At 41.1% G+C, this 12,101-nt stretch overlaps 1 protein-coding gene across 2 annotated transcripts in view; it reads right to left on the minus strand.

Moving 5' to 3' along the window:
- Positions 1–12,101, minus strand: part of ARHGEF9 (Cdc42 guanine nucleotide exchange factor 9) — a 187,921-nt gene that overhangs the window by 37,864 nt on the left and 137,956 nt on the right. For both annotated transcript variants that reach the window (XM_054716181.1, XM_054716177.1), the window contains one exon: positions 3,417–3,485. In XM_054716181.1, the coding sequence (XP_054572156.1) occupies positions 3,417–3,485 (69 nt within the window). The remainder of the gene's footprint in view (positions 1–3,416; positions 3,486–12,101) is intronic.

The following is a 12,101-nucleotide window of genomic DNA, read 5'->3' on the forward strand; positions in this document are numbered from 1 at the left end:
GGATCACTCTTGCTACTCTTTTGTAACCACACTCATTTCTCTCCTGACCCCACCTCCTTGTTATTCCCTGGAAACCACTAATCTATTCCCCATTCATAAATTACATTAAAACATTGTATAAATGGAGTCATACAATATGCAACCCTTAGCAATTGGCTTTTCTCACTTAGCATAATTCCTTTGAGATTCATCTAAGTTGTAGCTGGCTCCTTTTTACTGATGAGTAATATTTCATGGTATGAATGTACCATAGTTTGCTTAATTTTCACCCAATGAAGGACATCTGCATTGTTTCCAGCTTAAGCTATTATGAACAAAGCTGCTATGAACATTTGATTAGAGGTTTTTATGTGGAAATAAGTCTTCATTTCTCTGGAATAAATGTCCAAGAATGTAATTGCTGGGTCATATGGTAGTTGCATGTGTCATGTCTTAAGAAAGTGCCAAACTATTTTCAAGAGTGGCTGTACCATTATATATTCTCACCAGCAAAGTATAAATGGCTCAATTTTTCTGCATCTTTGCCAGCATTTGATGGTGTTACTATTTTTTATTTCTGCATTTATAATAGATATGTAGTACTATCTCATTGTGGTTTTAATTTGCATTTCTTCAATAATTAATTATATTGAACATTTTTTCATTTTTAACTGGTATCCATATATCCTCTTCAGTGAAATATGTTTATATATTGCCTATTTTCTAATTGGAATAGGTAGTTTTTTTTTACTGTTGAGTTTTGAGAGTTCTTTATATATTCTAGATACTAGTGTTTCATCAGATATGTAGTTTGCAGATATTTTTTTGCTAGCCTCTAACTTGTCTTTTCATCCTTTTCACATGGTCTGTCACAGAGAAAATTTTTCTATTTTGACAAGGTCTATTTTATCAAATTTTTAGTTTTTGGTTCAAGATTTTGGTGTCAAGTCTAAGAACTTTTCTGCATAGCCCTAGATACACAGAGAAGATTTTCTCCTATTAATTCTAAAATTTTGTAGTTTTAAATTTGAGTGTATTATCAATTTTGAGTTAATTTTTATTGGGTGCAAGTTTAGTTTGAAGCTCTTCTTTTAATTTTTGCCCTATGGAATTTCAATTGTTTCAGCACCATTTATTTATCCTTCCTCCAGTGAATTGCTATTCCCATGTATATTATATAACTAATATTACTAAGTTTGACAACTACTTCCACATGTTAGTAATTTTGAGTCACAAAATATACGAGTCACCACAGCCCTGGACTAGAAGAGTCTTGCAGACTAGAAGTAGAAATAAGAGAAGAGATTTGTAGGAATTCTGGGACATTTGAAACTAGCTAAGTTTAATTTAAGTCTTTAAGATTGCTATTACAGGTGGAAAGCTGTTCAGGTGAACCAGTGTTTAGATATTGGTACACAAGAGAGGACCTGAACGGTATAGGTTGAGACTAGATAGGTGGGTAAGAAAACTGACACAAAAGCTTGGTATGACTGAGCAGGACTGTTTTCTGGTTGCTTGATTTGTGGATTTTACTAAGCTTTAAGGATTATCAGTCACAAAAACAGCCAGTCTCAGATAAGCTTCAGGGAACCTGGGCTAAGGTAATGGGGTACCATCCCATCACAAAGGTCAGTATGGACAGTGAAGGAAATCAGAGTGAGAGAACTTCAGGAACTAAGAGCCTACAGGAGACAGAGGCAGGCTACTAGGACAGTAGCCCCTTTGTAGCCTGAGGACTCTCCACCGGCCTAGGGCTCTTTTCTGTTCATATCTCTGTCTAAAGAAGGGGCATATTCCCTCACAGGATTCCCCTATTCATACAGATCATATCTTTATGGATAGTAATTCCAGATTGCTTTCTAATATTATACTTCACTTTTCACCCCCAAGTGGTTAGGAGTGGTTGCCTTTAATTCCATATCTAAAGAGAATCACATTTGCATGATGAGGGAAAGAGGTCTCCCAAGGGCAAAAAACAATAAGCAGTTAAAAGGACTGTCATGTCTAGATAGAGGGCCTCCAGCTGGGTAGACTGCTTAATTGGAAATCAGATATACATAGGCACTCAGCTTCCTCAATGAAAAACAGTGTCATTAGGAGTAATTAGGGGGGGCTTTATGTGACTGCTGGAATTTCATGCAACTTAAATCTGATCATTTTGTGTGGTGACTCATTCTGAAGAATAGTCCACTGAGAAAGCAGAAGGAATGGTCTGGGGAAACTGAGGTCTAAGATTGCCCACCCCTGGGGACAATAACAGTGGTTATCAGTAACAGATAATAGATTACATATATTACACATATGTAATACCTTAATCAAATACCTTATTGGTAATTGAGGTGATACAAAAAAAAAGTCAGCTGTTCTTCCTCAAAATGGAAAATCATCAAACCCCTTAGGTCAGTGATGGGCAACCTTTTGAGCTTGGTGTGTCAAACTTTGCCAAAAAACTGAGCATAACTCGGGTAGTGTGTCACTTTGAGGAAAAAACATTATTTCACAAATGTTTCATCCTCAGGAGCAGCAAATGTTTCATCCTCTGCAGGCGGCCGCGTGGCATCAGAAATGGCTACGCATGTCAGTGCTGACACACGTGTCATAGGTTCGCCATCACTGCCTTAGGTGGAGAAGAGAGAGAAGGGGACTTATAGTAAAGCTGACTTATGTTCAGAGTCACTTCACCCAGAAGATCCTCAGTTTCCTCATCGAGAAAATGGGGCTAACAATGCCTACCTTTTTAGGGGTGCCATAAAAATGAAAGAACTTACGTAAAATGACTGGGATTGAATAGACTCTCAAATAAACAGAAGGTAGTTCCTTTCCTTTATTTAACTAAGCATTTCAATTTTGTCTAGTTCATAAAAATGAGAAAATAGAGCTTCATTTCATATTCTAATTTATTTTCAATGTATTTTTCTTTTGTAAATACTTTAGTTTATAGTTCAGAGAAAGAGACAATGAATATCTGAATCTCCTTGATTCAGTTTGAAGTTCTTCATTCTGATTTGGGATTCTTGATTTACCAAATATCTCCAAAACAATGAAAGAAAATTCTGCACATTTCCCTTACAGTTATAAATAAATTCTACACATTTTCTATTGCCCACTGGTCTCTAAATTGTTAGTAAAGTTTAGTTTCTCTCTCTCATTTGTTTAAGTAAAAATAAAAATAAAAAAGGTTCTATTTTTTCCCTGTACCTGATGAGCTATCTCTGGACATAAGTACCTTATACTACTCATTCCTCAGAGTTAAACCTTCAAGAACATTTTCTATGTACAGGGACACATGGGAATCCAGAAACTCTCCACCATGGAAATAAGCCTAGGAATATGAAAACACATAGCCTATGGCTTTCCATTCTCACAAAGAGAGTGAATGGTGGGGTGGGGATGGAATAAGGTGGGGTGGGAGGAGTGTTGGTAAAAGGCAGATTTACCTTTTTGTTTAGAGACTTTTCTCACAGTCATTGCAGCCTGTCTCTTCTGATTTTCAGAAATTTCAAAGCCTAGAAAAATAAAACACATTATTTTTTAAGAGAAACATAGACCTTTCTTAAATGTAAAAATTAGTATGTTCCTGGAAGAGAAATTTGGACAAGACATATATAAAGTCTTTATTTAAAAATTTTACTTATTGATTTTAGAGAGAGAGGAAGGAAGAGAGACACAGAAAGGGAAACACTGATTTGTTGTTCCACTAATTTAGGCATTCATTGGTTGATTCTTGTATGGGGATCGAACCAGCAACCCTGGCATATCGGGACAACACTCTAATCAACTGAGCTCCCTGACCAGGGCCTCAAAAGTCAACAAGGTATTACCCTCAGAGTCTGATATCACTTTTTTGCATGTCTATATCAAGTTTTTCCAGCATCATTTTTAAAGAAACCATCTTTTCCTAACTTTGTAGTCTTGGCACATTTGTTGAAGATATGTTGACTTATATGTGTACATTTATTTCTAGGATTTCTATCCTATTTCCTTGGTTTATGTGTCTGTCTTTATGGCAGTACCATACTGTTTTTTAAAAATATTTTATTGCCCTTACCCCCCTGTTGTCTGTGTCCATTGATTAGGCTTATATGCATGCATATAAGTCTTTTGGCATTGGGGGTGTGGGGGGTAATGGGGGAATAACGACACATATGTAATACCTTAATCAATAAATAAATTAAAATATTTTTATTGATTTTTAGAGGGAGAGGAAGAGAAAGGGAGAAAGAGGAACATGGATGTGAGAGCAGAACATCAATCATCTTCATCCTGAACCCCCTGTACTACCCACAGGGGATTGAGCCTGCAACCCCTGCATGTGCCCTGACTGGGAATCAATCTTTTGTTGCATGGGACGATGCCCAACCAACTGAGCCACACCAGCGAGGGCAGCACCATACCATTTTAATTACTGTAGCTTTGGCATATATTCTGAATCAGGAAGTGTGATGCCTTTAGCTCTGTTCTCTCTTAGCTATTATGGGTCTTTTTGGTTTCTACATCAATTTTAGGAGTTTTTTCTATTTCTACAAAAAAATATCATTGGACCTAGAGGATATTTTGCTAAGTCAGAAAGAGAAAGACAACTACCATATGATTTCACTTATATGTGAAATCTAAAGAGCAAGATAAACAAACAAACAAAAAAATAGAAACAGACTGATCGATACAAAGAACAGACTGATGGTTGCCAGAGGGAAGGGGGGTTGGGGGCTGATTGAAAAAGCTGAAGGAATTAAGAAGTACAAATTGGTAGTCACAAAATAGTCATGGGGATGTATAAGTATAGCATAGGGAATATAGTCAATAATACTGTAATAACTATTTATAGTGCCATATGGATACTTGTAATATTGGGGGGATCACTTTGTAAGTTACATAAATGTCTATGTAATACTGTACACCTGAAACTAATCTATATATATATAAAAGCCTAAGCGATCAGACAACCAGCCAGTAGCTATGACACGCACTGACCACCAGGGGGCAGATGCTCAACACAGGAGCTGCCCGCTGGTGGTCAGTGCGCTCCCACAGTGGGAGCGCCGCTCAACTGACTGAAGGGTGCCAGATGCAGCACTTGGGCTCACGGCTGGCTGGTGAGCACAGCTGTGGCTGCATGAGCCTCTCTCACGGACACTACCCCTGCACGCCCCTCCCCCATCTATACCAGGACCGGGATCGGGACTGGCATCTGGATTGACTGGGCACAAGCCCATGGCTGCTTCTCCATGCCACGCAAGGAATGAGGCTGCCATGATTAGCATAATACCCATAATACCTAGGACAGTTGTGCAAAGACCACAGAGGAGAGGCAGCAGCAGCAGGCGCAGTGGGGCCGAGATGAGTGGGAGCAGTGCAGCACCAGGTTGAGGAATGGGCTCCTCCCCAGTTTCCTGTCATTTTGCGCACTACATTGTGCTGTGCAGGATCAACACGGACAGCGGGCTGGAGCCCAACGAGATGGCAGGTAAGGCTGGGCTGCAGTAGCACGAAGGTCCGCTGATCCCTACAGGCCAGGCCAAGGAACCCCATCAGTGCACGAGTCCGTGTACCAGGCCTCTAGTATAAAATAATATTGAACTTAAACTGTAATTGAAAAATTTAAAAAAGTCATTGGCGTTTTAATAGGTTCACATTGAATCTGTAGATAGCTTTGAGAAGAATGGACATTTTAACAATATGAAGTCTTCCAATATGTGAACACAGAAAGAAGGTCTTTCTATTTATTTTTGTCTTTAATTTCTTTCAGCAATATTTTGTAGTTTTCAGTGTAGAAATCTTTCACCTCCTTGGTTAAGTTTATTCCTAACTCTTGCATTCTTTTTGATGTGATTATGAGTAGACTGTTTACTAATTTTCTTTTTAGGTAGTTTGTAGTCAGTGAATATAAACACAACAGAATTTTGTAAGTTGATTTTGTATCCTACACCTTTAATAACTTCATTTATTAGTTGTAAGAGCTTTTTGTGGAGATTTTTGGATTTTCTATATGTAAAATTATATCATCTGCAGACAGAAATAATTTTACTTCTTCCTTTCTGAGTTGGATGCCTTTTATTTGTTTTCATGCCTAATTGTTCTTGATAAAACTGCCACTGCTATGCTGAATAGAAGTGGTAAAAGTAGGCATCCTTGTCTTGTTCCTAATCTTAGAGAAAATGCTTTCAGTTTTTCCCCTTTAAGTACGATGTTAGCTATGGACCTTTCATACATGGCCTTTATTATGTTGAGATAATAAAGGCAATGCATTTTACAACTAGTTTTTGAGAGTTTTATATCATGCAAGAGTGATGATTTTTCCCTATCCAAAGCAATTTAATGATTCAATGTGATCCTATCAAAACTCCAATGGCATTTTTATCAAAATAGAAAGACCACATGTGGAACCACAAAAGACCCATAATACCTTAAACAAACTTGCAAGAGAAGAAAAAATCTGGAGGCATCATACTTCTTAATTCAAAATATATTCAAAGCTATAGTAATTACAGACAGATATGTAAACCAATAGGATAGGATAGACAGTCCAGAAATAAACTTAGCCTATATAATAAAGAGGGAATATGCAAATTGACCATCACTCCACCACAAAGATGGAGGCACCCACAGTGGAGGCAGGGGTTTCTGTAACACAAGATGGTGGCGCCCACAGTGGGGGCAGAGTTTCTGTAACACAAGATGGCTGCACCAACAGTGGAGGCCAAGTTCCCGTAATGAGCCTTAATGAGCAATCACCAGGGACCTGAGGCTGTGCCCCCCTGCCCCTGTGGGGCTTGACAGGGGACCTCAGGCCATGCCCCCCACCCTGGCACCAGACCAGGGGACCTCAGGCTGCACCCCCTGCCCCAGCGCCAGGCTGGGGGACCTGAGGCTGCGCCTGCCACCTTGAGGGGCTTGATGGGGGACCTCAAGGTGCACCCCCCACCCTGGTGCTGGGCCTGGAGACTTCAGGCTGCTCCCCTCACCCAGGCCAGGGGACCTGAGGCCATGCCCCCTGCCCAGCAGGGCTTGACAGGGGACCTGAGGCTGTGCCCGCCTCCCGGTGCTGGGCTGGGGTACCTGAAGCTGTGCCTTCTGCCCATCAGGGCTTGACGGGGCACCTCGAGGCACACCCCCTGCCCGGTGGGGCTTGACAGGGGACCTCAGGCCATGCCTCCCACCCAGAGGGGTTTCACAGGGGATCTCAGGCCACATCCCCCACCAGGAGGGGCTTGAGGGGGGCCCTCAAGGAGTGCTCCCCGCCCAGCCCAGGCTGGGGGACCTCAGGCCACACCCCCACCCAGCGCCAGGCCAGGGCACCTGAGGCTGCACCCTCCGCCAAGCAGGGCTTGACAAGGGTGGGACCAGCTGGGTCTGTATCTAGCCCAATGGGGTGGGGGGGGGGTGGCTGGGTCTGGGTCTCGTGTGATTTTGAGGCACAAGTGGGTGGGCAGGGACATGACTGTGGGTCCCATGGTGCACCCCAGACTCTGACAGGAGCAAGATTTTCATATATATTTTACTAATTTTCTTTCATCTCTGACACTTTTATTATAGAGAAAGGGCAAATAACAATATTAAAATATTTCCTCTAATTAATTCCCTTTTCATGTACATGAATTTTGTGCACTGGGCCACTAGTGTGTGTGTGTGTGTGTGTGTGTGTGTGTGTGTGTGTGTGTGTATATATATATATATATATATATATATATATATATATATATTGCCACTATATCTTTGACAAAGTTGCCAACAATACAAAACGGGGAAAGGATCCTTTTCTCAAAAAATGGTGCTGAAAAAACTGGATGGATATCCACATGCAAAAGAATGAAACTGATCTCCTACCTTCTACCATACATGAAAATCAATTCAAAGTGGACTGAAGACTTAAATGTATAACCTAAAACTGTAAAAGTACTATAAGAAAACAGGGAATAAGCTTGGCATTGATCTTGGCCATGATTTCTTGAAAATTACACCAAAAACATAGGCAACAAAGCAAAGCAGATAAGTAGGACTACATCAAACTAAAATACTTCTGCATAGCAAAGAAACAGAATGAATAGGCAACCTATGGAATGGAAGAAAATATATTTGCAAACTATACCTGATAATGTGTTAATTTCCACATATGAGGCACTTCTATGTGGAACACTCAATCGCAAAAAAACAACAACAAAAAACAAAACCCAAAACAAAAACAAAAAAATCCCACAAATAACTAGATTTTAAAAATGGGCAAAGGACTTATATAGACATGTCTTCAAAGAAGACATACAAATGGCCAACATGTATATGAAAAGATTCTCAACATTTCTAATCATTAGAAAATTCAAGTTTAAACCATAAGAAATCACCTCACTCCTATTTGGATAGCTATTATCAAAGATAAGTATTGGCAAGGATGTGGATAAACTAGAACCATAGTACACTGTTCAGAATTAAAATGCTTTAGTCACTATGGAGAACAGTAAGGAGGTTCTTAATAAAATTAAAAAAAGAACTATCATATGATTAGTAATCCCACTTCTATATATATATCCAAAATAATTACAGTCAGGATCTTGAAGAGATATCTGTACTCACATGTTGATTGTAACACTATTCCCAATAGCCAAGATATAGAAACAAATTAAATGTCCATAAATAAATGAATGGATTAAATAACATGGTATATACATATACTGTAATACTACTCAGCTCCAAAAAGGAAGAAAATTCTGCCATATGTGGCAATATAGATAAATCTGTAGGACATTATGGTAAGTGAAATACGGCAGTCACAGAAGGACTAATATGGCATCATTTTTTATATTAGGTATATAAATTAAATATGAGGTCAAACTCATAAATGGACAGAATAAAATGGTGATTCCAAGAGGCTGGCTATAGGGTAAATGAGGAGTTGCTGTAGAATATGTATAAAGTACCCTTTATATAGGATACTAGAGGCCCGGTGCATGAAATTCGTGCATGAGGGGGTGTCCCTCAGCCCATCTTGCACCCTCTCCAATCTGGGACCCCTTGAGGGATGTCAGACCACCCATTTAGTCCTAAACGGGCAGTTGTACATCCCTCTCACAGTCCAGGACTGCTGGCTCCCAACCGCTTGCCTGCCTCTGCCTGATTGCCCCTAATCACTTCTGCCTGCCAGCCTGATCACCCCCTAACCACTCCACTGCCAGCCTGATCAACGCCTTTCTGCTCCCCAGCCAGCCTGATTGCCCCTAACTGTCCTCCCCTGCAGACCTGGTCGCCCCCAACTTCCCTCTCCTGCTGGCCTGGTCACCCCTAACTGTCCTCCCCTGCTGGCCTGGTCACCCCTAACTGCCCTCCCCTGCAGGCCTGGGTCCCCCACATCAACTGTCCTCCCCTGCAGGCGTGGTCTCCCTCAACTGCCCTCCTCTGCTGGCCCGGTCACCCCTAACTGCCCTCCCTGCTGGCCTGATCACCCACAACTGCCCTCCCCTGCTGGCCTGGTCCCCCCAACTGTCCTCCCCTGCAGGCTTGGGTCCCCCCCAACTGCCCTCCCCTGCAGGCCTGGTCTCCCCCAACTGCCCTACCCTGCTGGCCTGGTCACCCCTAACTGCCCTCTCCTGCAGGGTTGGTCACCTCCAACTGCCCTCTCTTGCAGGCTTGGTCCCTCTCAACTGCCCTCCCTTGCAGGCAGGGTGCCTCCCAACTGCCCTCTCCTGCTGGCCATCTTGTGGTGGCCATCTTGTGTCCACATGGGGGCAGGATCTTTGACCACATGGGGGCAGCTATATTGTGTGTTACAGTGATGATCAAGCTGTATATTACTCTTTTATTAGATAGGATAGAGGCCTGGTACAGGGGTGGGGGCCAGCTGGTTTGCCCTGAAGGGCGTCCCGGATCAGGCGGGGGTTCCCTTGGGGTGTGGGGCGGCCTGAGCGAGGGGCCTGTGGTGGTTTGCAGGCCGGCCACGTCCCCTGGCAACCCAAGCAGAGGCCCTGGTATCTGGAATTCATTTTCCTTCTACAATTGAAACTTTGTAGCCTGGAGTGGAGCCAAGCCTGGGGCTCCCTCCAAGGCCGAAGCCATTTGTGTTGGGGTTATAATTGAAATTTTGTTACCTTAAGCGGGTGGGCCCGGCCAGGGTGTCCAGAAAGCTTTGCTTCCTCTGTTGCTGGCGGCAACCCTGGCCTGCTCTCTCAAGCTCCATTCTGCCGCCATTTGTTTGAATTTGTTTACCTTCTATAATAGAAACTTTGTAGCTTGAGTGGAGGCTTAGGCCTGGCAAGGGCAGGCGGAAAGCTTGGCTTCCTCTGTTACCTAGGAAACCTTGCTCTCTGTGGCTGTAGCCATCTTGGTTTGGGTTTATTTGCATACTTGCTCTGACTAGATGGTGGGCGTGGCTTGTGGGTGTGGCTTGTGGGTGTGTAAGAGGTATGGGCAATTTGCATATTTGTCTATTATTAGATAGGATATCATGCACTTAAAATTTTTTAAGAACATCAACTTCATGGTAGTTCTTATTACCATTAAAAAAAAAAAAAGCAGTGCTGAGGTCTCCCCCATCTGAGAGATAAGAAATTCTGCCTCACAACTTTAGTCCATGTACTTGGAGTTCAATCCTTCTCATGAACTTCCTATCTATAGATGACAGCTTTGGCCTATGCCCATGAGTTCAAGCCTGCCCATGATCTGTCATTCCTGACAGCCTGCCCCTACAATTTTGGAGTTGCTCAACCAGGATTCACAATCATATAAGGTAATTCCTTATAAAAATATCTTAATAATCTCCTATTGGTTATGCTTCTCTGATTGAACCCTGATATAAAGAGTTAGAGTAAGGTTTTATATTCTTCACCTTGGGAGTTATTTATGATTAAGTTTTATAAAAGCAAGTTACAGAGTGATATGTATAATTTTTGTAAATAAAAATTTAAAAGTCTGATGTGTATAGATGTTTATATGAGCATTGGATAAGTATGGAAAGATGTACACCAAATTAATAATCATTATCTCACACAGCATAGGAGTGACAGAGAAGAAAAACATTATACACTTTCTTTATTACATATCTGTAAGTGTTTAAATGGTTATTATGGCCCTGGCCGGCTTGGCTCAGTGGATAGAGCGTCAGCCTACGAACTGAGGGGTCCCGGGTTCGATTCTGGTCAAGGGCACATGCCTGGGTTGCAGGCTTGATCCCCAGTAGGGGACGTGCAGGAGGCAGCTGATCAATGATTCTCTCATCATTGATGTTTCTATCTCTCTCTCCTTCTCCCTTCCTCTCTGAAATCAATAAAGAAATATATTTAAAAAATAAATAAATGTTTATTATGTTCATGTATATATTTTATAATTAAAAAATAAAAATAGTAAACATAAAATTATAGTAAATCCATATGACAGCAATAAGAATAATGATTAAATATTAAATGATTTAAGGAAATAATAATGATATAATTTTAAGTGAAAAATAATGATGTACAATTATATCTACCATCAGGGAGAGGTGGGGAGTAGGGAGAGAGAGAAAAAAACTATTCAGCTATGCTAGTTTTTTAAATGGAAAAATATATTAAAATGTTTATAAAAGTTAGCTCCATATGTTCATGTCTGATTTTTAGTTTCTTCTTATTTGGTCTACAAATGAAAGTCTACAATGAAAGTAATTTAGTTATAATCAGAAAAAAACACTTTTTAAAAGACAAACATAGGCCTACCAGGATTGAACTTCTGTAAGCTTTTCTATTAGAGGCAGATTCTCAAAGTTATAGGTCATTAGGACATTGTGTGTGAGACATCATGTTTGAACCAGAGAGAATGGAGGGGATATTCAAGTTGATCTAGGGGCTTTAGAAAGCACACTAAGAAAATTCCTTTAATAGCCCTAACAACCTATGCAATGTCAAAGGCTGCTACTGCCTGCCATTGGGAGAAAGCCAGTAGCATTTCTGTACCATTCCACAAGATGCCCCAAATCAATGCCCGTATGCTAAAAGCAATTTGACACCAATGTGACTCAAAGTGAATTATCAGTATGCATTTTAACCAAGACTTGAGAAGACTAGGATAAGACTAAGCAGTGTTTTTTCTAATTATATTTCCTTGCTTTTGGACCATTTCAATCCCCTACACTGAAGGATAGGAGAATCCAATTGTACCAGAACTCA

The sequence above is a fragment of the Eptesicus fuscus genome, chromosome 1 (assembly GCF_027574615.1).
Source record: "Eptesicus fuscus isolate TK198812 chromosome 1, DD_ASM_mEF_20220401, whole genome shotgun sequence".
Taxonomy (NCBI): Eukaryota; Metazoa; Chordata; class Mammalia; order Chiroptera; family Vespertilionidae; genus Eptesicus; species Eptesicus fuscus.